Source organism: Cylas formicarius, unplaced genomic scaffold (genome assembly GCF_029955315.1).
Source record: "Cylas formicarius isolate icCylForm1 unplaced genomic scaffold, icCylForm1.1 PGA_scaffold_1__22_contigs__length_36826433, whole genome shotgun sequence".
NCBI classification, from domain to species: domain Eukaryota; kingdom Metazoa; phylum Arthropoda; class Insecta; order Coleoptera; family Brentidae; genus Cylas; species Cylas formicarius.
This window is the reverse complement of record NW_026844264.1, coordinates 22,699,018-22,724,062: the sequence shown is the minus strand read 5'-3', so window position 1 is coordinate 22,724,062 and position 25,045 is coordinate 22,699,018. Positions and strand designations below refer to the sequence as shown.

General features: G+C 34.7%; 4 protein-coding genes across 8 annotated transcripts; 2 read left to right on the top strand and 2 right to left on the bottom strand.

Annotated features, from left to right (window-relative positions):
- The first annotated feature begins 85 nt into the window (after positions 1-85).
- Positions 86-3,630, top strand: LOC132697018 (heat shock factor protein 1-like). Its single transcript, XM_060662261.1, has 2 exons — positions 86-606; positions 1,928-3,630. The coding sequence occupies exons 1-2, from the start codon at positions 204-206 to the stop codon at positions 2,827-2,829; spliced, it is 1,305 nt and encodes a 434-aa protein (XP_060518244.1). The 5' UTR covers positions 86-203; the 3' UTR covers positions 2,830-3,630.
- Positions 3,631-3,759: 129 nt separating this feature from the next.
- Positions 3,760-5,578, bottom strand: LOC132697017 (probable ATP-dependent RNA helicase DDX56). Its single transcript, XM_060662259.1, has one exon. It carries the CDS (start codon positions 5,445-5,447, stop codon positions 3,801-3,803), a length of 1,647 nt encoding a protein of 548 aa, XP_060518242.1. The 5' UTR covers positions 5,448-5,578; the 3' UTR covers positions 3,760-3,800.
- A 1,435-nt stretch (positions 5,579-7,013) lies between these two features.
- Positions 7,014-12,498, top strand: LOC132697081 (E3 ubiquitin-protein ligase MIB2). Of its 4 annotated transcripts, none has more exons than XM_060662352.1 (11): positions 7,014-7,142; positions 7,229-7,337; positions 7,389-7,556; positions 7,614-7,791; positions 7,874-8,378; positions 8,431-8,646; positions 8,708-8,882; positions 8,966-9,273; positions 9,514-9,739; positions 9,830-10,096; positions 11,272-12,497. In XM_060662352.1, the coding sequence occupies exons 2-11, from the start codon at positions 7,280-7,282 to the stop codon at positions 12,210-12,212; spliced, it is 3,042 nt and encodes a 1,013-aa protein (XP_060518335.1). In that variant the 5' UTR covers positions 7,014-7,142; positions 7,229-7,279; the 3' UTR covers positions 12,213-12,497. The 4 variants fall into 4 exon arrangements, with proteins under 4 accessions (XP_060518335.1, XP_060518337.1, XP_060518338.1 ...); XM_060662354.1 differs by having other exon boundaries at positions 7,024-7,337; positions 7,862-8,175; positions 8,230-8,378; XM_060662355.1 differs by having other exon boundaries at positions 7,024-7,337; positions 7,874-8,175; positions 8,230-8,378; positions 11,272-12,496.
- A 777-nt stretch (positions 12,499-13,275) lies between these two features.
- LOC132696656 (neuralized-like protein 4) lies at positions 13,276-24,751 on the bottom strand. Of its 2 annotated transcripts, none has more exons than XM_060661610.1 (17): positions 24,520-24,751; positions 24,303-24,404; positions 23,719-23,832; positions 23,392-23,669; positions 23,111-23,333; positions 22,760-23,056; positions 22,215-22,579; positions 19,428-19,636; positions 19,273-19,372; positions 19,025-19,218; positions 18,811-18,970; positions 17,795-17,989; positions 16,287-16,594; positions 16,112-16,224; positions 15,432-15,571; positions 15,274-15,383; positions 13,276-15,211 (listed from the first exon to the last, which is right to left on the bottom strand). In XM_060661610.1, exons 1-17 carry the CDS (start codon positions 24,673-24,675, stop codon positions 14,964-14,966), a joined length of 3,312 nt encoding a protein of 1,103 aa, XP_060517593.1. In that variant the 5' UTR covers positions 24,676-24,751; the 3' UTR covers positions 13,276-14,963. The 2 variants fall into 2 exon arrangements, with proteins under 2 accessions (XP_060517593.1, XP_060517592.1); XM_060661609.1 differs by having other exon boundaries at positions 13,280-15,214.
- Positions 24,752-25,045: the final 294 nt, after the last annotated feature.

The following is a 25,045-nucleotide window of genomic DNA, read 5'->3' as shown; positions in this document are numbered from 1 at the left end:
TTCTCCCTCATCAATGGACGAGTGGCACAAGTAGATTTGTCCAGCCTTACGCATACGTAAAGAAAAAGAACTATGAATGGTTGCAATTGTAAACCACACACCATTTCTAAACGACAACTGTGCGTTTGATTATTTGGTTCTTTAAATTCCTAATTGGATTTTTTAACAAATTTTAAGGAAATACAAATATTTATTTTTATAAAATGGACGACGAAGAACATCCAAACGATATGGACGACGATATTGCAGAAATTAATATTATCCTTCCCAATACTTCCGAGACGGAAAACATTTATGTTGAAAACATACCCATGTTTATAAAAAAACTTTGGAAAATGGTAAACGAAAAGACCTTGGAGAACATCATTAGTTGGGGATCAGGTGGAAATAGTTTCATCATTTCCAACCAGCTCGCTTTTGTTTCCAAAGTTTTGCCAAAATATTTTAAACACAATAACTTGGCCAGTTTTATTCGACAGCTTAACATATATGATTTCCATAAAGTTCAAAATATCGAAAATAAAGATGAGCTAGAATTTATGCACTGTTTTTTCTTAAAAGATTGTCCAGAGTTAATTCCGCTGATAAAACGAAAATATTCAGTTGGTAAGTGCTATAACTTTATTTAATTAGTGTTTTCTTTCATTTTTATACTCTATATCACTCTATTGGGTGTCTTAAATAGCACTTTCCAATCAAAGATTGGATTATCTAAGTGCCTTTGAAGATTATTACTCAGTTTTGTTAAATCAAAAAACGGGTCTATGCTCTGTCTTTTGCATATCTATCTATATGTTATATGTTTTTCAACTTAAGTTCTGAAAAAACTTTTCTAATTTATTAAACCGCCTATCACTTATCACTTTTAAAAATAACAATAGTGACAGAGGCTATTTAAGACACTTCTTTTTATGTGTATTCTTATTTAACAAAAGATTGGGTCATGCTGATTAAAAAACATGTAGATTGATTACTATTTACAAATTTTTATGGATTCCTTCTGCCTCAGTTGTTTATAAATTATACTTGCTGACTCTGACGAAATAGTTTCGGTTTCAGTTAAGCTCTGAAGAAGCCAACTGGATGATGGTGAATCCAGCAAGTTTGATTTATAAACAACCGAGGCAGGAGGGATGCAGAAGATTTGTAAATTGAAAAATCAAATTGTTTATAATGTCTTATAAGTAAATAATTGAATATTTATGTAATAAATTTTATAACATCTTCAATACTAGCAGCAGTAATCTAGATCTCGGTTTGAGTTTTCAAGGTAGCTGTTTATTGTATCTGATATTAGGAATGATTGGCCTTATGAAAATCTAACAACTTTTTAACCCAGGGAATATTTTTTTTTTATAGCATAACATTTTTGTTTACAAAATCAATCACTGACATTTAGACTATAATTAATTGTAATTTCCGATTTGAATCAAATGCTGCGCAAGTGTCATATTGTCTTTAATAATGGCAAAGCTGGTATTCAATATTGTATGTGCCACCTCTCCTCATGTAGGAGGGAAGGTCATAGTCACATACATCTGACCAAGTGGAGCGAAACCCAAAAAAAAGAAACACTTAATCAGACATAATAAAAACAATTTTAAGTATGCATTAATATATAGACGTTTTATAGGATATTTTTATATAAAAATTTACAGGATCATGTGAACACAAACTATTACATTTTGTGAAAAAATGGTGTCTTTCCTGTAATTTCGTGTTCCATGTATTTTATATCTTTAATTTGCCCACAAACCTTCTCATTTACACAACTTTTTGCTTGAATTACTTCATACATGACATTGGATCAGCTCTTTTAGGAGGATAGTGAGTAGTGCAGTGTGCTGATTGCCCCACATAGACTGTTGATTTAAACCAACAAAGTTTATTACTTTAAGTTAATTAGATTATTTTCTTTCACTTTCAGCAAAACTTAAAACAACAAGAAAGGAGAAAGTTGTGACAAAAAATGTAGATGCAATAAGCAATACTATACAAGATCTTAAAAGCAAAAACGCGGCCATTGAGGGTGAGATTGCCAGGCTAGGACAAGAAAGGTCATCACTATATAGGGAAATTGGCTCACTAAGATTAAAATATTCCAAGCAATCCAAAGTTGTTAACAAATTGATACATTTCCTTATATCTTATATTCACAAACATCCAAATACTGCCAAACATAAAAAGTCTGTAGGTACGAAGTATCAAGAGTCATTAAAACAAGGTCCAAAAATTATGGAGTTGGAGTCCCACAAAAGCCCTTCCAATTTCTGGTCAGATTTTGATACCCAAGAGAGTAGAAGCAGCAATCTCAATGAACCTAACACTTATATAGTTACAGAGCCAGAATGCCCCATGGAAACAGATGTCCAGAAAGACATTTTGGAGGGTCTACTAGATAATAGTAGTAATTCAAATCTGCCTGAAGTATTACCTTACAAGCGATCTTCTGAAGGTACATCAATATCAGCTATGCAACCTTCTACATCATTGGCGACTTTGCAATCCACTTCAAGCTCATCAGAATCTGCTTTGAAAACAACAATACCTACAGACGCAAACATAGGGTATCATATTGACAATACACAAGTTGAGCTAGCCAACATCAAAGAATTACTCAAGACATTAACATCTGATGATATAGCTGATTTCTACAAACTAGTTAATGAAAACCTTAAAGTGCAAGAGTCTGAAGAAAGCTTAGCCACTGATTATAGTTTGGAACCGGAAATTGACGATAGTATATTAATGCCTTTATCAGAGCTGTCTCAGATTAACAAGGAGCAGGAAAAATGTGATGCAATCGATGTGATAGGGATTCCTGGATAAATCATTGGACTTTTTAATTTTTGAACACTATAAACACTGTTATTCTTTTATATTTATTCTAGATAAATCAAATCAATCCTAAAATTTTAACCCAGGAGCTTGACTCAATTTTTGTACACCCAAAATGCGGCTTTTTGTTAGTTCTGCACAAATTATATACTTTGTCTCAATCTTAAAATTGTGTTTTGAATGGTAATTGTTTATTCAAAATAGAAAAACAATTTGAAAACCATATTAGAAATTACATATTCGTTAAGCTATTATCTTGATTCGGGTTTAAAGGCCGTCGTCGATTGGAATTACTTCCTAACGATTCGCTAGCACGAGTGGCGAGCTTCTTCAACATCTCCGATGTTGGACGTAGACTGACGATTTCTCCTGCGCAGGTTGTATTTATGCCGATTGGTGGTGGGCGGGGCCTGTTCCGCTTCGGTTGGTCTCGGGATATCGATCGGTACTGCTCGGGCGTTCCTAAGGATCGGGTTCCAGATTTGAAATTAACTTTCCTTATGAAAAAGATTGTTGTGAATAAAGCATTATTGTATAAACCACTACCATGAACACTGGAAACATTTGAAGTTGCAGAAAAAAAATAGTTTACGATTTAAGTATAATGAAATAAAACTATATTTATTTGTTTTGATTTAATAAATTCATTTAGTAATCCCAACGAAGTAAAGTTTCAAGTCGACTTTTATGCTGAATTGAAGATAGAGCATAAAATGTTTCATGTAAACAATTAAATTTGTGCTTTGCGCGTTATATACCTAACTATAATTTTACAGCTGGAATTTGCAAGATAGGAAATAGCATTTTTTTTTTGCTTTCTTGGTAACATATTTTTGCATTGATGTTAGCTGGAATTGAGATCTACAGTACAGTTAAGTATTGAACTTGTCGGCAAGAAATTTGAAGAAAAATACTAAAAAAAAGGTTTAAAATTAATATTTATTAGTGCTACACAAAAAATATTAGTTCTTTTTTTTCTTCTTAAAATCTTCGAACTGCATACTAAGAAGTGGATTACTCCTTTTTGCTTTAAGCTTGGTGCTGTGTTGCATAATTTTATTTTTCCGTTTCCGTTTGTTTTTCTTTCCTATACCAGTCAGTGCTTTCAGTGTATCAGGAACGATATAGTCTGGGACGTCTGCTAAGTGGGGTTGAATTCTAACTGTATGCAGAGCCTTGTCATGCCTTAACACTTTAAGATCTGTTGGATTGTCCTCAAAATAACTTTTCAACTTTTCACTATTTAAAATTTCCTGTTTAATTTCTTTTAAACGTGCTTCTCTAATAGCTATTTTTGTTACTGCTCTCCAAGCATCTTTTGCTCTATACTTAAAAGCTTCTACCTCTTCCAATTTAAACTGATACAACTTAAAGATTGATTTATCTTCTCCATGTTTTCTGAAATAATTATCAATCTCTGTAAGGCAAGGTTTTTCCTTCAAGCTTATAAATGATAAAACACTTCCTTGGTTGTTTCCTCTAGCGGTGCGACCTGCTCTATGAATATAGGAATTGGAATCTAGAGGAAAGTCAAAATTTATCACATTTGCCACACATTGGAAATCTATGCCTCTTGCTACTCCACTGTTTTTGTCTTTGTCTCTTTTTGAGCTTTTTATAGCTTTGAAATCTTCTATTGCACCTGGTGCCTCAAGAGCTTTCTCATCTGATGCTATAATAATGTCATAAACATCTTGATTAAATTGATTAACAGAGTGACATCTTATTGTTGCTGGAAGTTCTGAGTTAAGAACACAAGTACGTATACCAAATTGTTCCAGATATAACTTAAGTTTATAACATTTATCTACAGTATTGACAAAAATAACTGTTTTGCCTCTAATTAGATGTAATTTCAACAGAGCATATAGTATAGTTGCTTTATCAAGTTCTTCAGCGTGAAGATGGTAATGAGACAACTGGGATGCTGGAGCTAAATCTGGTTCTTCTAACTTTAAAGTAACTGGATTGTGTAAAACTAGTTTTTTTAAATTTTGTACATCGTTGCTTAATGTAGCCGATGCCAAAATTGCTTGAAAAATATTAGGCAAAAATTGCAAAAGCTCTTTGACTTCACTTTCAAATCCAAAAGAAAATATTAAATCAGCTTCATCAATAACAAGCATATCTAATGAAGTCTTTAAATTTAAATTTTGAGCTTTTATATGCTGTAAAACCTTGCCAGGAGTTGAAATGATCAAATCAGGTTTTTCAACTAAAAGAGGCTTTTGTGAAGTAATGTCATCACTTAAAGCGATATTTATACACTTAACTTCCCTAGAACACTTTGTAGTCAAGTGTTTGATTACCTGACATATCTGCTGACATAACTCCTTACTTGGAGCTAGAATTAAAGCCTTCGTTTCCTGATGCATAGAGGTCTGTTTACCATTCAGTATTTTCTGAATAACGGGTATTGCAAAGGCAGCAGTTTTTCCGGAACCAGTTCTGGCTCTTAGAAGAACATCTTTCCCTTCAAGTAGCAAAGGAATAGATTTTTCTTGAATTAAGGTAGGTTTTTGCCACCCGAGCTTTGCTATAGCTTTCAAGATGCGCTCATCCAATTCCATTTCGTAAAAATCCATGACATTTTCTGATTGTTCGTTCATATTCAGATGGATGCAGGAGCTTGCTTGACTCTTAGATAGGGTTTTTCTTTTTTTAATATGATTACTCCTGCAACCCTGCACCACAGGCAACAGAGATAAGAAGGTTAAGGTTAACAGGAATACAAGGTTCTTCGTTTCGACCGCGTTGGCGCAGCTGCCAAGCAATTTGCCAGCACGTGTCCTTGAACCCCTAAAAATGCTGGCTACTGTCCCTGGACATTACTACTTCGTTTGTAGTTATGTATGCTGAAGAATAAGCATATACTGGGCATTACTACTTCGTTTGTAGTTATGTATGCTGCAGAATAAGCATATACTTTGCACTGATAAATAGCCTTAATTAGTTTTAGTGTTAAGCGCAAGCCAGCAATAGTGCGCATTTTCTGACTTAATTTCAGATTTCTTTACTTTTATTGATTTTTTAAAAATATTTTACAGCTATATAGATACTAGCGAAATAGGGGACCTGCCTATGGCGATAAAATAGGAACCTATGAAGCAACTAAGAAAAAAAAGCGAAGGTCCATTCAATTTACGCATGCGCAAAATATAAAATCTCGCTCTTAACTAATACCACTAACATGGTCACTGTCATGGTCAATAAGTTTCGATGTAGCATGTTTACTACAGTATTTTTTAAAATATGCCTAGAGCTCATTAAATATTTTTGAAAAACGCTGTTTAGAAAGAAAATGTCGCAAAATGTAGGTTAGTTGTTTAAATGTAGAGGCATGCGCGGAAAATCATTCTCTTCTCGACGAATATATTAATGTCGCCTGCCTATAGTAGGGCCACTATATTAATCTAATAGCTATGTGGAGAACATACTGCCGTAAAAATGACACATCAAAAATTATCGGGCGTCTATATCTCTAACAGTTATATGGTTGTGCCAAAGGGACCACAAGAGGCCAGAGGCGGTTAAGAGGGTCCTCTTATATTCTAAATTACTTCTTCTTATTTCTAAAAATCTCTCGGGTAAAACAAGTAAAATTAAATGACAACCATGGAACAATTCAAACACAGAATGTTATTTTCTTTAGCAGAATTTCTGGCGGAACTCGGAAATAAGAGAATGCCTCCCGTAAGTTGGCCTATTTATCAGCAAAACTTTAAAATCAGATGTTCTGTGGGATTATGTCATGAGCATTGCTCATGGCGGTTTAACATCCGTTCGTTCCCGACAGAATCCCTTGTAATCGTCCCCAAAATTTTGAAATCGGTTTCCACTGTGTGGATTTAGTGTTCAGTGAATGTTTTAAAGTTATAATCGTTGTGGACCCCGTCGCTTTTTCGTGTTCACGCCGGTATGGTGGCCGGATGCGTCCGAATTGCCCGGTGGAAAGCGGAGGAGGCCGTGTTTTGCAAACGGTTAAAGACTTTTGAATAGTGTTCCAATTGTTGTTTCCGTTCCCCTTAGAGGGTGATGGGTCCGTCCAATCCCTTTTAATTAATTCATCTTCCGCGTTATAAAGAAAAAGTTGAACCATATTCGTAAGTGGCCGAGTAACCATAGTAGTTTTGGTCAATCGAAGTGTGGAGAAAGACAGAGAGCGAGAGAGATGTTTTGTGACGTTTTGTAAAGAAGAAAAATATAAAATTTGTATATCTTTTATCTATGATTTGTATAATGTAAATTAAAATCTAATCAAACGTAGTTAAAGTGACTTAATTTATAAAAAAAAATTGTAAACGGTATTATTTTTTTCCCAATTTTATTGCTCCTAATTAAATCAAATTTTAATTAAATAATATAACTTTTAAAATATATTTCATTTAAGGAATTTAAAGTTGGCCATGTAAATAATTCCTATTAAGACAAATTTCAGCCAATGTTGACTTGCGGAGTACGAATTGTTAGAGGCCCAGACTGGTCATGGGAGGACCAAGGTAAGTTAAGTGCTGTTAATACTTGCCAACATTTAAATTTTATATTTTTAGATGGTGGTGAAGGCTTTGTGGGAACGGTATGTGAAATAGGAAGATCAGGCATCGTAGGCTCTCCCGATAAGACAGTCGTTGTGCAATGGGATGGGGGAACTAGAACAAATTACCGAGTTGGTTATATGAACAAATATGATCTATGTATTATTGATAATGCGCAAATAGGCATGATATTCATCTTTAATTAAATTTTATTTTGCCTTATTTTACACCATCTTTCAGGTGTTAAACATCCAAACATTGTCTGTGATGTTTGCGATAGTGAAGGTCAAGGAATTAGTGGTATAAGGTACAAGTGCACAATTTGCTATGACTATGACCTCTGTTATATGTGCTATCATGGAGATAAACATGATTTGAGTCATCCTTTTAAAAGATTTGACTCTTCAACTTCTTTGGGGTGTGTTTGATTTGGCTATTTGTGAAATCTAGCTAATTCTAGAGTTTCTTTTCATTGTTGAATTTAATAGTGGTGTTTTCAGAATTGACTTACCACCCAGGTTAAAAGGACGAAAATGTGAACTAAAAGGCATCTTTGTGGGTGCTAAAGTTGTAAGAGGTTTTAACTGGGAATGGGGTAATCAAGATGGAGGAGAGGGAAAAGTAGGCAGAGTGCTTGATATCAGAGGTTGGGATACAGAAAGCTCAAGATCTGTTGTCAATGTGCACTGGTTTGCAGGCTCAACCAATGTCTATAGGTTGGGCCACAAAGGCATATGTGATATAAAATTTATAGAACCTGCATCGGGTGGTAGTTATTACCCTGATCATCTTCCTGTATTGGGTGAGAACGAAAATAATATTTTTATTGTGTTGGTTTTCAGGTTTCACCTTTTAGGTCAAAATACTGAAACTCCTGTGATTAAACCAATTAAATCTAGTCCCTTACCATTTGGGGTTGGTGATAAAGTGCAAGTTACAGTTTTAGTTGATCAACTAAAAGTTATGCAACAAGGGCATGGGGGTTGGAATCCTAGAATGACTGATGTAAGTATGTGGCTATCAACTTTGAACCAAATATATTCTGTTCTTCATGCAGTATATAGGTAAAGTTGGTACTGTACATCGTATTACTGACAAAGGTGATATCAGGGTTCAATTTGATGGATGTAACAACAGGTGGACATTTAATCCCACTGTACTTCACAAAGTGAACAGCTTTGCTGTTGGTGATATAGTTACATTAATAAATGATGCTGAAAAAGTGAAGGAACTACAAAAGGGACATGGTGAATGGATTGATATTATGAAAAATGTAGGTTTGGGATTAGGTTTGGGATTTGTGTCTTGTTTAATTTGTAATTTATGATTTGTAGTCACTTGGTAAGCTTGGAAAGGTTTTAAAGGTCTACTCAGATGGTGACTTGAGGGTGCAGTTAGATGGACATGCTTGGACATTAAATCCTCAATGTGTTAAAATTATTCCAGGCAGTGCCGCAGAACTGGCAAATACAATGCATGCTAATCCAAGCCAAAGACAAGACCCAACCAGTAACTAGTTCAATTTGTTTATTATTATTTCCATACATGTTATGTTTTTCAAAGTTCGTTTCTAAAAGAAGTTTCTGTTATAGTAGATTGGCAGTTGGGTCATAACCAGGTCGATCCAGCTCACAACGACAATTCTTCCAGCGGTATTGACGACCAATTTGTACGCGCCGCCGCCCAAGGTCATTTGGAGGTAATGCAGCGTTTATTACGGACTACACCTCATTATTGCGTTGATGGCCGGAGTGGTGGAAAAACAGCCCTTCAAGTGGCTACTCACCAGGGGCACATGGAAATTGTTAAGTTTCTGCTTCAGTCTGGCGCTTCAGTTAACGCCAGCGATAATGACGGAGATACTTCCCTACATTATGCTGCCTTTGGCAATCAAGCTGAAGTAAGTCGATACTAATTTTAGCTGTATACATTTTTTTAAATAAAGACTAAAAATCATTTATCACAAATCACTAACAAGTTTTATCACTGAAAAGAAAAGGAAATGTCATAACCATAAATTTGATTTTTCTGGGACATTTAAAATGAAAAATTTAAAGGGGGGGGTGATATTATATTTAGATTCATATAAGTAAACGAAATTTAGCAAATAGCATTTTGATTTGTGATCTTTTTTTCTTAGGTGCTAGATTTACTGATCAAAGCAGGTGCCAATTTAAATGCATCAAATCGTAGTGGCTGCACTGCATTACATGTTGCCACACATAAGCAACCTGTTCGCTGTGTTCAATTGCTTTTAGAGGCAGGTGCCAATCCTAATTGTGTTGATGTGTATGGAGATACGGCATTGCATGACTCCATTGGCAAAGACAACCATCAGGCGATTGAATTACTGTGCTCTGCACCAGGTAATGATAGTATAAAGCTCACAAGACCACTTAATTATTAACTTCAATCTAAGTAATTATTTCAAATATTTTTACCTTTTGTCTTTGTAGCTGTTGACTTTACCTTAAGGAACAAGCGGGGTTTCAATGTTCTGCACCATGCGGCTCTAAAGGGTAAAAACATTGCCACCCAGAAGTTGATAATGCATGCTAGGCAGCTGGTTGATGTTAAAAAAGATGACGGGTTTGCCGCTCTTCATCTGGCAGCTTTAAATGGACATAAAGATGTGGTAGAGACTCTTGTTAGGCAGGGTCAGGCTGATATTGACTTGAGAAATAACAGGAATCAGACTGCGCTCTTGCTTGCTGTTAGTCAAGGTGAGCTCAACTTTTATTGTCAAGTTTAAATATATTGTTTGATTTTATGTGAAAAAACATTTTACTATATAATTAAAAAAAACCTACTTAACACCTTTTTTTTGGGGCAGAAACTAGAATTTTAATTTTTCAAAAAAACTTCCCCCGGCTGTCTGGCTGTCGAACAAACTAGGATTGCATTTTAAAGGTCAGAGAAACTTTTATATAGGAAATTGTTTACCTTTGGGTAATCTAAAAAAAAATTGCACTCCATACACTATGGGATGAGTAAATAGATCTATTTCACTCTTAACTGGAAATTTATTTATCATTTCAAACCGAAAATTTTAACAAAATAAATAAGAACTAAATGTTCAGATTTTCACGAAATTATATATTATGACATGACAATTGTTTCTTTCGACAACACCGTGTCTTTATCAAATGTAATATTTACAAACTACCTGCTACTATATATACCGAAAAATGACCATAAAACCTTAATTAATGTTGTTGCGAGAATTTAAGTTCAATAAAGGAGAGGTATTTAAATCGAATTGATCGTTAAGCAATACATTTGAATGTCTCATTTTGTTAATCTCCATGGCTTCCAATAAATTTAATTTTCTACTTTTTATGGCTGTGTGTAATATATCAAAATTGTCATCAAAAATGTGTTTTTCTGTGTAGCATAATTAGAATGTAGACTATTGTTTTTAAACGCTCTTATATGTTCCTTAATGCGTTTCTTGAAGGATCTACCTGTTTGTCCAATATAAATTTTAGGACAAGACCCTAACACATTTAAACACAGAAAAACACATTTTTGACGATAATTTTGGTATATGACACACAGCCACAAAAAGTAGAAAATTAAATTTATTGGAAGCCATGGAAATTAACAAAATGAGACATTCAAATGTATTGCTTAACGATCAATTAGATTTAAATACCTCGCCTTTATTGAACTTAAATTCTCGCAACAACATTAATTAACGTTTTATGGTCATTTTTCGGTATATATAGTAGCAGGTAGTTTGTAAATATTACATTTGATAAAGACACGGTGTTGTCCAAACAATTGTCATGTCATAATATATAATTTCGTGAAAATCTGAACTTTTAGTTCTTATTTATTTTGATAAATGGATTTTCATCAAGTAAAAGCCACCTCAGTTCAATTCCGAAAATTTTAGGTCACTCTGGAGTAATAGAATTGTTGGTGAACTTAAAAGCTGATATAAATGCTAAAGATGAAGATGAAGACAGCGCGCTGCATATAATTTTATTGAAGCGAGCTCACTTCAGTGAAATAACTCGATGTGAGGGTCCATCCATCCAATCTATCTACGAAAATATTAACCATATTACAGAACATAGGTTTCCGTTAGCGATTGCCTGTTACTTGATACAACAAGGGATCAGTTTAACTGCAACGAACAATAAAGGTCAAGTTGCAGTTAATTTGGTGCAGGACGTCGCGTTGCAGGAGTTGTTGAAGACTTATATACCGACCAATGACGAGATTGTGATACAAAAAGAACCAGATATTGGTAATATCGGTTCTTTATCTCTAGAAAACTCCAGGACGGACTACAATGTAACTGAGCACACTTCCAACAATCAAATTCATTCGACAGAAACGACAAAGCCAATTAGAAAAAGTCGGGCCAAAAACGATGCGGGCAGCACATCCCAAAGCAATTCGCCGACATATAAAACTACTCACCCATATCAAAATGAAATCGTGTCAAACAAACCGGTAGAATGCTTGGTATGTTCGGAGTTGTCAGAAGAAAATGTACGACTTGAGCCATGCAATCACAAACCGGCGTGTGAGGATTGTTCGTCGCGCATGAAAAAGTGCCTGACGTGTGGCGAATTTGTTCAAAAGAGAATCACTAAAGATGGCAGGGTGATTCCTCTGAAAAGTAGACAGCCCAGCGCGGAGCGCATGAGATATTTGGAAAGCAAGATAGCAGAAATCGAAGAAAGCCACGCGTGCAGCATTTGCATGGAACGAAAAAGGAACGTGGTATTTTTATGCGGACATGGGACATGTCACAAGTGCGCCGATACGCTGAAAACTTGTCACATGTGCCGCAAGACCATTACAAAGAAAATACCTATATATTAGGTATGCCAAACCGCTCACTTTAGGTGATAAATGTATCTTATAAGTATTGTGATTTGTCCATACATGTAATTTTTAATAATATACAATTAATATATTTATTTCTTTCAAATCCATTAAAAATAAGTTTTCAAATATTAAAAATCATGATGATTCTAAGAGCAAAAAATGCTTGCAGCCGTTTGCTGCAACTAAACAATAATTTTGTTTTGTTGAACTGATTAGTATTAATACTTTTTGAAATTGTTTATAAAAACCACTGACACACTTCTCCTGTCTATTGTTTCAATATTTTTTTATTAAAGGAACAACTATCAGCAAGCCAAGTTTCAAGTTTAACAACTTAACCCCAAGGTTACTAATTAAGATTAAGTTAAATAGATAAGATAATTGTATTGCAAAAAGGACGACTTTTTTCTTACAAGATAAAGAGTCCCATATCGAAACTTCATTAAGGTTTATATCCCAGACAGGCAAACATATAAATTATTGTAGTGCTGCTGTGTAATAGCATGAAGCATACTTTCTGAACGTATCTGAACCAAGTGAGGTGCCCAACATTTCATAGAGGATCTGTGACCGTTGATTGCGTATGCAATTCAAATATTGGGTTTCTAGATCATATTTTGATAGGCACAAAATGGTTCTTTCCAAAACGAGTTACTAAGCAGCTGCGTTGCAATTTAGATGGTCGTATCACCAACACAATTAGACTGTTGAAATATAAAAATTTAATCCGACATCTTTGGAAGCGTACCGAACAATGGGCGACATAACCAAACTCTATAAAATAATACACGCTCACTATCCCTATATTGACTTTTTACTTTGAAAAGTAATCTACCAGGCTACCAGCTCAGTTAAAGCAAGAATGTTGCCATAGAATTTCTCAACAACAGTTTTTATTACTCTTGCGGGAAAAAAAATTTGGCCATTCAAGAAATTACAAATTTTTTGGAAAAAAAGTTTATTAGGAACTAGTACGTGGTAAATAATATATCCTACTCTATTTGGTTATCTGAATTTAACATTTAATGGGAAAATCTGATGTTGGTTTTGATGATTTTGTCCGAAAACAGAAAATGTCTATTATAAACAAAGCCCATTTAATTTTTATTTGTAACTAAAGAAAACAGCAACAATTCACAATATTGGGAAAACCTGGAAATTCATAACGTGTATTCTCTCCAATTGCGTTTATGACTGCACGCAATCGAATCGAAATGAATTAAATTACGGATAACCTTCTGGTTATTGTTCCATTCTTGCAAAAGCAACTCTCTCAGCTCTTGTGCACTTCTTGGAGCTGGTGTATCTCTTCGCATACGTCGTCCCATCTCATCCCACACATGTTCCATGGGATTCATGTCTGGACTGAGTCCTGGCCAATCACATCGCCCCATTCCCACCCCGTCCAGATATTGCCTGACAATTCTGACAGTATGGGGTCTAGCATTATCGTGCTGTCAGACAGCCATTCTGTATAAAGACCAACTTTGTGCGTGCTTCTGAACTGATTCTCGCATAAACCATGACCGAGCCACCAACATCAATACAACCTGGGGCATATCTTTCTCCCGGTCTCCCCTCTATACTCTCCGACGTCCATCGAACCCAGTGAGGCAAAAACGGGCTTCCTGGGAAAACAGTATATTGCGCCATTCATAATCATGCCAGTCTAAATGATTTCGGGCAAAAGTTAATGTTGCTATTCGATATCTTTGGTGCAATGGTGGCCCAGTAGCCATCCTTTGACAAGATAATCCATTAGCACAGTCTTTTAACAGTCCATCCGATAATATAAACATTTCTAACCTCTTGAAGTTGAAGTGTCCTATTCCGCAAACTTGCGGACACTAAAAATCGATCATCCTTTTAATTGGTGATCATTCTTTGACCAGATCTTGGTCTTCTAGTGATCAAGCTAGCCTCCTCGAAGCGTTGGTGGTATTTTGTACAGGCTATAGACCCCTACCAATAATTCTTGCAGTTTTCCATTTTCCTCGACTAAATTAATTCTAATGCTACAATTCTAGCCGCAACAATAGCATAGAAAGACATTATGACCAGTTAAATACAACTCAGATCTAAAATACACCAAACAACCATGTTTTATGGATATAAACGAACAATAAACTAGAAAGTACCAAACGCACAAATTTTTAATTAGACTAATTAGAAACTACGCTGACACTAACTCATTGATCACAAATATCTCCATCCGCATTTCTCGGAAAGCAAGTAATTCACTGCCCACTAGACGGACGATTCGGTGGTCAAAGTTTTTTTTCCAAATGATTTAAAATTTCTTCGAGTGACCTAAATTTTTTGCTCGCCAGTGCAATAGGGTAGAGAACAATTAGTGTGTAAATAGTTTTCAAAACTAGTATTGAAATTGTAGTGTATATTTCGACCTAATGAGGTAAGTGCCAACAGCCATGCGCAGTTCACGCGGTTCATGCCGTTATCCCGTCTAACTGCATAAAAATTCTAAAGTCTATTTTCGTATTAATGAAATCTCACTTGCTAGATTGTTATTGTTGATACGGGATTTGTTAGAGATTTTGCTGGAGCCGTAGTTTGTTTGCAGTTCTCCCATTTACTTTACAAGTGCCTTAAAATGGCAAAACTTTTTTTTGCCTTGTTTATTTTATTTGAATGACAGGACAAACAAAAAAGGTGGACAGTAATTTCTGTAGACAAAAAATCAAATTCAATAATGTATAATTATCCTTATAATATGGAAAATTTAATTCAGCTAATGGCTGTTATACACAATAATGTGTTTGAAGTATATGTTGTAGCTTTCATGTTAAAGTTGTATTTGTCATGAAGCTCTTTCAAATGTCGCACCATACTGCGTGTTACAGTCATTGCTATTCCTTTCTCTAACCTTGAATGCCGCGAACACTGCTGAACGATTGTTATGTTTTCACTATCTTTTTCATCTTTTATGCTCAACATTGCTTGCCTCATATTATTCTCTATTCCACCGAGATGACCTGCTGAAAAAAGAATTTTTATACTGCGAACTTCACCCAAATTCTTCTTGATTTAAACTTACCAACATTGTTCTGATTAGTTTCTTCGAAACCAATATTATTGCACTCGTCCAATTCAGAGGGCGCCTGTTCTTTATCAAGAATAATTTCAAGGCTATCTTGTAATCTCGCACTACAAACCATAACTCAGATAAAAAAAAACATAGGTAGAAGTACAGACCTGCTCAATGACGAGGAGGGTGGCATTTTATGACTGGTAACAGTAATTTCATTGCACTGCCCCCGCATTTCGAAAACGGCCCAAACGTTATCACCCATTGTCGGAAAATCCAACAAAAGTTCTTCGCCGTTTATAAAAATCTATATAACAGAAAAATTGCGGAATAACATTTTTGTTAATACCATTGTGATAACAATAGCAGTGTTACATCTTCCAATGGCAACTTTAAAAAATAACATATACCCATCTCCTACCTGTTCTCTTGAGTTAGAAAATGCTTGTATATACAAAGTGTCCCGAGCATGTTAATTTTTTTCCTAAATTTAATAATAATGAAAAAAAGATTTTTAATACAACACGTTTTCAGCGAACTAAACAAAAGAAGTATAGGCCAATGTTTTGTTTTGGCGAAAATTTTGCTTACATAGTTTGAGTTATTTTTCTAATAAATCTGGAAATGCTTCATTTGAGAAAATATTTGTAGAATATGGATGAACCAAATTTGGCAAAGGTCTCTTTATTATTTCTCCAGAATAGGCGATTTAATTTCTGTTTGGTTCATTACTGAATTTGAATCGAGAAATCTTTGAACAATTGCTTTCAAAAGACTAAACACTTTTTGGAGACACTGGGAATTCCGTATTAAAAGCGTTAAAATTTTTGTTCCAGAAGAGAGGTACCTTTATATTGTCATCCTGGGTGAACAATATCCCAACCCTATCACTATAAGCGAGCCAGTTCAAGCTTGGTCTAAAAAACTGGATACACTGCTGTTTGTAAACCATTTCGTTTCCTGCAAACAATAAGGCTCCCACTTAGTTACTCCAACGAAAGTGGAAATTTCATGATCTTTACCAGATAAAAAACACGAATCTGCTGGCATTCCAACACAATCAGAGTATGGCGAAGTTTCGGTTATTCCCACAGCCAATGTACCGGCCATGTACTGCCATAATCCAGTGATGGCCACTTCAAATAGTTCATCTTTTATCAAAGGGAGACTACTGAAGACGATGCTGCTGTTATATTCCCGACAACGGGACGCGGTTCGCCTATTATCGCTAAGAGAAACGCCCTTGCCATAATACTCCGAAAACTTGTGCAAATCAATTTCCAAGTTCGTGTTTAGAATATTCGTCGTTTGTAATGTAGAGCTGTCCGATCTAAAAAGCACATTTTATTCACCTTTATTCTTGCGGAGCAGAGTCAATGAACAAAAAAAGTTTAGCGGGTTACGAATTTAGTTAGCGAATACTGGTATTTTGCAATCATTTTTTTATATAATTAAAGTTCTCAACCGCTTGAAATTCGTCCTACGATATCTGTTGAAATTAATTAAGAATGCAAAGAGTTTCAACCATATAGCTACCTTATACCTGAAAGAAACTTCAATAGGCTACTGTAATACCGTTTACAAAACTTCTGGAACTTGCTGACGTTTCACCTTAACTGAAGCTGGTTCGCATTTTACTCTGTACCCGCTTATGTATTGTTTATATTGTTTGAGGCGGTCGGAGCTAAATGAGGGGCATAAACATTGTCTCGGATGACTCAGTTGCGATCTAGATTGTTTTGCTTGTTTACAGTTTTCTATAAATAAAGTGTGGGATTGCTTTCGGAATCATTGCTATTGGAAGGTTGTGGTGAAGTGTTTTTTGGGATGGAACGCTTAATATCTTTAATCTGGAAATTACTAGAGAGAAGATAAGGTGTTTTAATTCTGGGTTTAGTGACTCAGGCTGAGATAGTGTTTTCGGCTCTGTAAACAAGAGAGTTGCTAACCGATGATTTTTGGACCGGATGGTGATGTGACAATGCATTAAGGTGTGTGTGCGTAGGTTTTCTGTAAACACAATGACCTAATGTTAGGCCTGATTCCTCTCATTTAGCTCCTCCCCCCTAAAACGATATATAAGCAAGTACAAGGTAAAATGCGAGCCAGTTTCAGTTAAGCTCTGAAGCTTCCACACAAGATCGGCACTTGCGCCATTTTTTTTTTACAGGGCAATCTCCGCACACTTAAGTCGTTTTTTCCATTGCAGTTGAATGGGATCTGGGCAAATTTTGACAAAATATTGCCGAAAAAATGCTTTATTTAACCTGAAAACTGTCAAATTGACAATTGAATAAAGTCTTATTGCTTGAATATGGTCTTATTCGTCAAATGGAACTTTTAAAATGACTCGCGCATGCGAACAATACTTTTCGATGTTCACTTCAAAAGTGATTGTTTTGTCAGCATAAGAGGTAATAACTAATAGCTAATAATTTGCTTTCATCACTTCGCTTAGAAGATATTGGGCTGATCCAAAACTGTGTTTCCTACTTAAAGTTTTAACTGGAATTTTGACCCCTCCAATTACCTTAAACAACTACCAACAGTACACGGTGCCGTTGGTGCGACCAAAGTCGCACAGGGTATACTGACTTGAGCGCACTGGCCGTACAAATCCACCACGGCATATATGTTAGTGTGGGGCACAACGCATGCGCCTCCTTGCGAAACTCCATTTTTGAAGAACTCCAATGTTTTATCGGACGTTCTCATTACTCCTAGTCTAATAAAACAGAAACATTATACAGATACGCATGAAGTACTAGTTGTAGTAGAAGAAAGCAAATCTTTGAAATAAATAGCAAAAGTTGGAACAACACGGCCACATATCAAATTTTACAAACCATTTTCGTGAAAACATGCTTTGAAAAAACACAGCTATTTACATCATTGTTAAATTTATTCTGTGATTCTGTTCTAAAATTTTACTTTTTGACCAACTTCGAATTGTCAACATCTTACTGTTGTTACTGTGATTGGTAACTTTGTAACTTTTGCGTCGTTCAGAAATAGTTTAAGTGGAATATACTGAACCATCTTCATAATCAGTTTTTGTAGTCTAAAAATTCGATAGCTTATTTTGGCATTAGTGACAGTTCAAATAAATAAAAAACATGATTGAAATTACTTTTACACTCTCCAAATACCATCGGCAAAGTGATGCTAATCCTTTGTTTAAGTTGGCTGCTTTTTATCAATGAGCCTTACATGCTATAGATAAAATGTTAAAAATTATAACCGCAACAATAAAAAGAACACTCCAAGATGAAATAATATCAAATATCAAACCACAATTCTTGAATCCGGCGACTTGGAAACCCCAGATACCAATTCACTATCACTTTATGCAAAATACCGATATTTTATTTATATTTTTCTGATTTTTTTTTTACTTTCTTTTGTAAGAACATCACCTTTTTATCTGTCATGATTTTATTATTTTTGTTGCCTATAAAATATTTTCTTTATTTAAAAAAAGTCATTCAAACTACTTTATCAACTAAAAGAATAAAGTACCCAAAGAAGGCAAAAGGAAATGCACACCTAATACCGGACGACAATGTATCCAGATCGCAGGGATAGTTGTTCCTGATGGTCTTTCCGTTAATCATTATTGAAGACCCGCTTAGCATCCAGGTATCCTTGTTGAGATCTGTGGCAGTACTAGGTAACTCAATTTCGTCAGGCCTCACAGCAGTGACGCCTACCAATCATGTTAATTGGTAATCGAAACCTTGGTTCGTGTAAAATTTTTTACCTAATTCTATACTTCCAGACCATCGATCGACGACTGTGTCCAAAATTACTTCAAACAATTCACCTTCTTTCAATGGTCTATTCGAAAAAACGATAGCATCATTGAATTCCGCCAATGGTCTTGGCCTCAAAGCCGTTAAGCCGTTGTTAACGATTCTTATGTTCTTTCCGTGAATATGATGGAACTTTAAATCGCTAAAAGTTGGTCACTAATAAACTACTATCTAATATAATTTAATAAGTAGCTACCTATACAAGGTACTATTTGACAAACAAGAATTAGCAGCGTCAGGTGAGATGCACTCATACATATCTATAATAGTTACCCCAACAGCTTGTCCATACAAATCTACAAAGTTGTACATTTTACAAAATAATAAAACGATAAAAGACTTCCTAAGTACCAACAACTCCGTAAACTCTTTCGGGAACGTTATTGCTAGCCGTACCCTGATCTATGCCATTGACAAAGAAATGAAGTTGTCCGTTTTCCTTTCGTACCAATCCAACCCTATCTCCAACCTGTAACCTATCCAAATTTACTCCATATTGTTCTTCGATAATAGTTCCATTATGCATTATGCCGCTTCCTGTCATCATCCAAGTTCCAGATCTATGGACAGATTTATCAAACTGATGATGCTCTTTTTAACAAATCGACTAATTTATTTATTATTTGCTCAGCTCAGAACTTTTATTTATAGATTGAAAATTTTGAGTATTTTGAATATTAGTGGTAACAAAGTTGTCATGTCACTACTAGGGACATAGATGGAAACAGCACTGCATGAGCTCATATCTTATGACATTTCTAAACAAAAAAGTAACGTTTAAAAGCCTTTTTTTCGAGGCGTTAAGAGAACCGGTAGCTGGGAGCTACGAAAATGGGGCTGTAGTCAGATCTAAGAGCCTAGTCATTAATCGGTAGGACACGAGTATAAGGTAAATTATCACAGGTGTGAGCTTGACGGTAAATCGGATACAAATGAAGTTACTCCTTTTCTCAAACAAAAAGAAACCAGGCCCAAGTTGCTGACATATACGGTGTGGGTTCTGAAACCGCCTCGACTCATTAAATATTTTACAATGACATACATTTCAGGTTTCCTACATGTACCAAGCGAACGAATTAATGACAAAAATAGTTAGAATCCAGTTATTCAAATAAATCTAGAAAAAATAAAACTTTTTGCTATAAAATTATCCAAAGAATAATTCCTGGAAGATGTATAACTAGTTACATCCTGTATAATAATTTGTGTGTATTCCAAGCCGACATTTACACGTGCTCACGGGAACTTCAACAAGGATTCTCATGAAATTACATCCCTACCTGTAATGTAATTAATTAAGGAAAAAGCAATTGAACATCGACTTTTTATTACAATTTTTTTTCTAATAACAAAAATAAAAGCGTTTATTTAAGATAAGAAATAAATAATGCGGCGGAATTATTTTTTTGTTCAAATTATTAAATGTTTGACTCTGATATTTCGCAACTTAACGGTTTTCGATAGCATCTTTTATAATTATTGTAACTATTAACGATTTATACATGATAATTCATCATACATCATACATCTATAGAAGTAACAAGATTGCTTTCGAAAAATCGTTGGTGGGCGGGGCAAGTTCGTAGCGCGTAGCGCGAAGCAGCTTTATATTTTTTTTTCTATGGTGCTCCTGCGCACCACTATGGAAAATCGATGTAATTTTATTATACATTCACAGTATCAGGGCAAACTTTGATAATTATACAAAAACTATCCAAGTAATAGCGATTTCCAATGATATTTTCTCGCGCACCCTGTATAATAGACGAAACCTAAAACTCTCTCGATGCAGTTTACGAAAGTGTTTAAACTAAACTATCGTATGTTTTATAGTTTTTCATTTACGGCTAATAATTAATCCAGGAAAATGGTAATTTTCAGGCTCATTTAGATTTTTTTATCTATAATCGACAGACCTTGTACATAATTGAAAAAAACTCGGAAATAAATAGCCGTGGATCTCCCACCTTTCCTGGTCCAAGAATTTTTTTAAAAGGGTAAATGGTTTTCGAGAAAACAATGTTTTGCTGAAAATATGCAGTGCACCGTTATAATCAATGACGTCATCGCACGCGAGGAATAGACGAAAACCGCAAATATAAAAATTGCAGCTATTAATGCGGCGTATGACAATGTTTGAAACGATTAGTCATATTTTTTACGAATTTTGATTTACGGTTAATAATTTACTCTGGAGGAGAACAATTTTCAGGGTCTTCTAGATTTTTGTCTATAATTGAAAAACCCTGCATATATTCAAAAAATGCTTGAAATAAAAGTTATAGTATCGGCACTTCCATAATTCCTGGTTCAAAAGTTTTGAGGATCGGGTTAATACTTTTCCAGAAAACATTTTTTTTTCTGGAAACCAAAATAATCCAAAAAAAAACATTTTTTAAAAAACACTTCGCGATACTTGATAGATGCAGAGTTTCAACAGTATAAATGTGGGTGTGGACATCTGACTAAATTTGACGTCGATAGCTGCAAATTTAAGACAATTGTTACATTTCTTAACATAGCACAGAAAATCTTGAACATCCCGTACAATAGGTAAAAAATCTTAAATACAAAAGTTTTAGCTGTCTATATGGGCCATATGACTATGTAAAAGAAATTGACAACTGAAAAACAGCCTTCTAGTTATCGTCAATTACTATTATAACGGGACCCTAATTTTTAGTTTTTTGCGAATATCGGACCCTGTACGTTTTGGAAAATTATGAAGAATAAAGATTTATAGAATTTGATCCCGCGGATCATCTCGTTTACAAATTTTTTCGATTGCATAAACGGTTTTCCAGAATTCATTTTTTTCTTGAACCCCTGCAAACGCAATTTTTAATATTTTAAGCCCCCCCATTTTTCAATAGGTTCGATCAAGAGTGTATCTACACTCTTGATCGAAGTATCTTACTTTCGAAAAATTCGATGTCATCGATTTTCGACAGTAACAATCAGAGTTTTTAAGTCTACATATTCTGATATTGTTTGTTTACTAATTACCGTTAGTTTCATTAGCTTATGTGCTTTGTTAGCCATATGTATTTTTTGTAATTTTTTTGGAATAAATCATTTTGTTTACATTATTATTAAATATCTCGTAATAATTGAATGATTAATGAATAGTAATCTTACCGAACATTTGTCATAGTAAAAGGAAACTCCAAATCTGTGGGACTATGAGTTGTAACACCAATTTCAATAGAGCCCGCCCATTTTGTCACCACCTTGTCCAGTCTCACTTCAAAAAACTCGCCAGTTTTCAGTGGTCGCGCCGTAAGCACAACTCCATTGTTAAAATCATCTGTGGCATTTGGCCGATGTGCCGTTCTTCCGTTATTAATAACTTCCGCGTGAGTACCACAGTTTGGATGAAAGGTCAGTCTATCGTAATAATCAGATAATGATTGAGAGTCGAGAACAACAGAATGCTGATCCCGAGTATTCTTTCTTGTCATTAAATTCTGTTCTTCCCTTTCGTCTCTTTCGACTATTGACACCTGCATTATTAAAATTTATGTATTTATTAAAATGATTCTGCCAACAATAAAATAAAATAAAGTTAAAGAAAATAAACACCTACCTAATATCCGAAACTAATCATTCAGTAAATCCAACAAAAACTAAAAATGGTAAACAAAAAAAAAATGTTTTGCCAAATATACTATAAAAAATATTGCCTTAATAGTCATCCCATAAAGGTCAATAACACCCCACACAGTAGATGGCACTCTCTGAGCTGCTACACCCTGATCAAGACCATTTATAAAATAATGCAAATTTCCATCAGATTTCCGCATCATGCCCACTCTATCACCCTCGCTTAGTTCATCCAAATTAAAACTGCCATATTCCCTTCTGGTGCCCTTCCCATTGGTGAGTATCCCACAGCCTGACATCATAATAGTGCCACTGCGCATATTTGTCATTGTAGCTGGGAAAACTAAATTGTTTGGGTTGTGGGTCGTTATACCCATCTGCAACATAAAAAAGAAAGTTTAATCAGCAAGAATTTATATTTTTTATTCAACTTCAATGCTCCCACTCCATTTGTCGACCAGGCGATCAATCCTTATTTCAAATAGTTCGAAATCTCTTAGTGCTCTATGGGTCATAACAACACCATTGTTAAATTCGTCCAGCGGCCTTCGCCTTTCTGCAGTTCGATTACCGTTTGACAATTTCACCAAAGTCCCGCATCTCTCGTGAAAACGTAATCTGTCTTGCCTGCTAGATTCATCTGGCAAATTTAGACTAAACCAAAAGTAATATGAAGTTATTGCTCAATTGATTAGGTTGTGGGATTATATACCTTACATTCACGTCCATTCTAATATCTAAACTATTGCTGCTACTTAGACTTAATTCGCTCAAGTCACCACCTAAGGTGACATTTAGTATATCATTTTCAATTGCTAAAACTGAACTACCACTTAGACAATCATCATTGTTATGTTCGCGAATAGCAGGGCTGGTAATACTGACTTGAACACATTTCCCATACAAATCAACGATAGCATACACAGAATTAGGTAAACCTTCAACAGCTACTCCTTGAGATTCGCCATTAATGTAAAATATTAGGTCACCCTTAAAAATGCTACTAGATATTTGTTTGCAAATAAATACCTTTACGTACCTCGGATGTTCTTACCAATCCAATCCTATCATTTTGATTAATTTTATCCAAATCGGGACCGTAGTTCTCCACCAAACAGTTTCCGTTTTTAAAGACAGAAGTTCCTGAGAGTATCTGCAAGAACCCGCATGTAAATTAAATCAGGTTTATGTATAGTAAATAATAAAAGTATTATCAATAAACATAGTAGTATGAACCAACTACCTGAAATTGGTTTATACAAATTTAATTTAACTTCATACTTTCTAATGGACACATAGGGCATAAATATTGAGAGTAACTTTTAAATTATTCACTTAATGCAAGTGTGCACCTTATAATTTTTTTTAATGAAAATTTACTGTGGAAAAACTAGATTTGTTCAACAGGCTAACCTAATTCAAATTTTCTTTTCAAAAAAAAATTGTGAGAGTAATAACTTTATCATGGAGGGAATTATTTTTGATTTTTATTTTGATGCTATTAAAAACAAACCTTATGCCAAAGGTTGTTTTCTCAAAAATAATTGTTAAAGAAAAATATTTAACAAAATATCACTTTAGCTAAATGTGCCTTCTAATGTATAATATATAACAAATAATTACCCAAGAACCAGACTGAATTCTTGAAGCGCATGGGGGAAAGTCGAAGTGTAATGGATCTATATTTACAACACCAATCTCTACACTACCAGACCAAGAGTTTACCTAAAATTAAAAATTGTAAAGGTGAGGTATATTAAAGAACTTCGCAAAATAAGTTAAATCTTTGCTTCCTTAAACTTTAACAATAGGGATCCTGTTATTTTTTCAACAAACAAACCTTTCTATCAATAACTATTTCAAACAGTACATCGTTTACAAGGGGTTCAGCGGTAATTACAAGTCCATGATCGAACTCAGAATCATTTCTGACTGCAGTACAATTATCATTCAACAAAGTAATTCTTTCTCCACATCGATAGTGGAAATATGCCATTACTTAAGACTTGATATAATATTAATAAATAACATATAAGTAATTAAATCAATTGAGACCTAAATTTTGACAGATATATTTGTAAACATTCAAGTACTTCTTCCTTCTTTATTGATTCAAATAAGAAGAAACAAACGGCCAAAGCCAAAACGTCCAAATTATAGTTTTGCAAATTGTAAAATTTGCTTGTGCCCATAATATGTTATGAGGAAATAGCAGAAATGCAAATCGTATGTGTGTGTGTGTGTGTTTACCAGGCTTTCCATAATCTCTGTAAGTTTTAATTTAACTTGGCCGTATGATTTCCGCAATGTTGGCTGAGGAAAAAATATAAAAAGAGAAAAATTATATAAGTTTGGTTTTCGGCAGT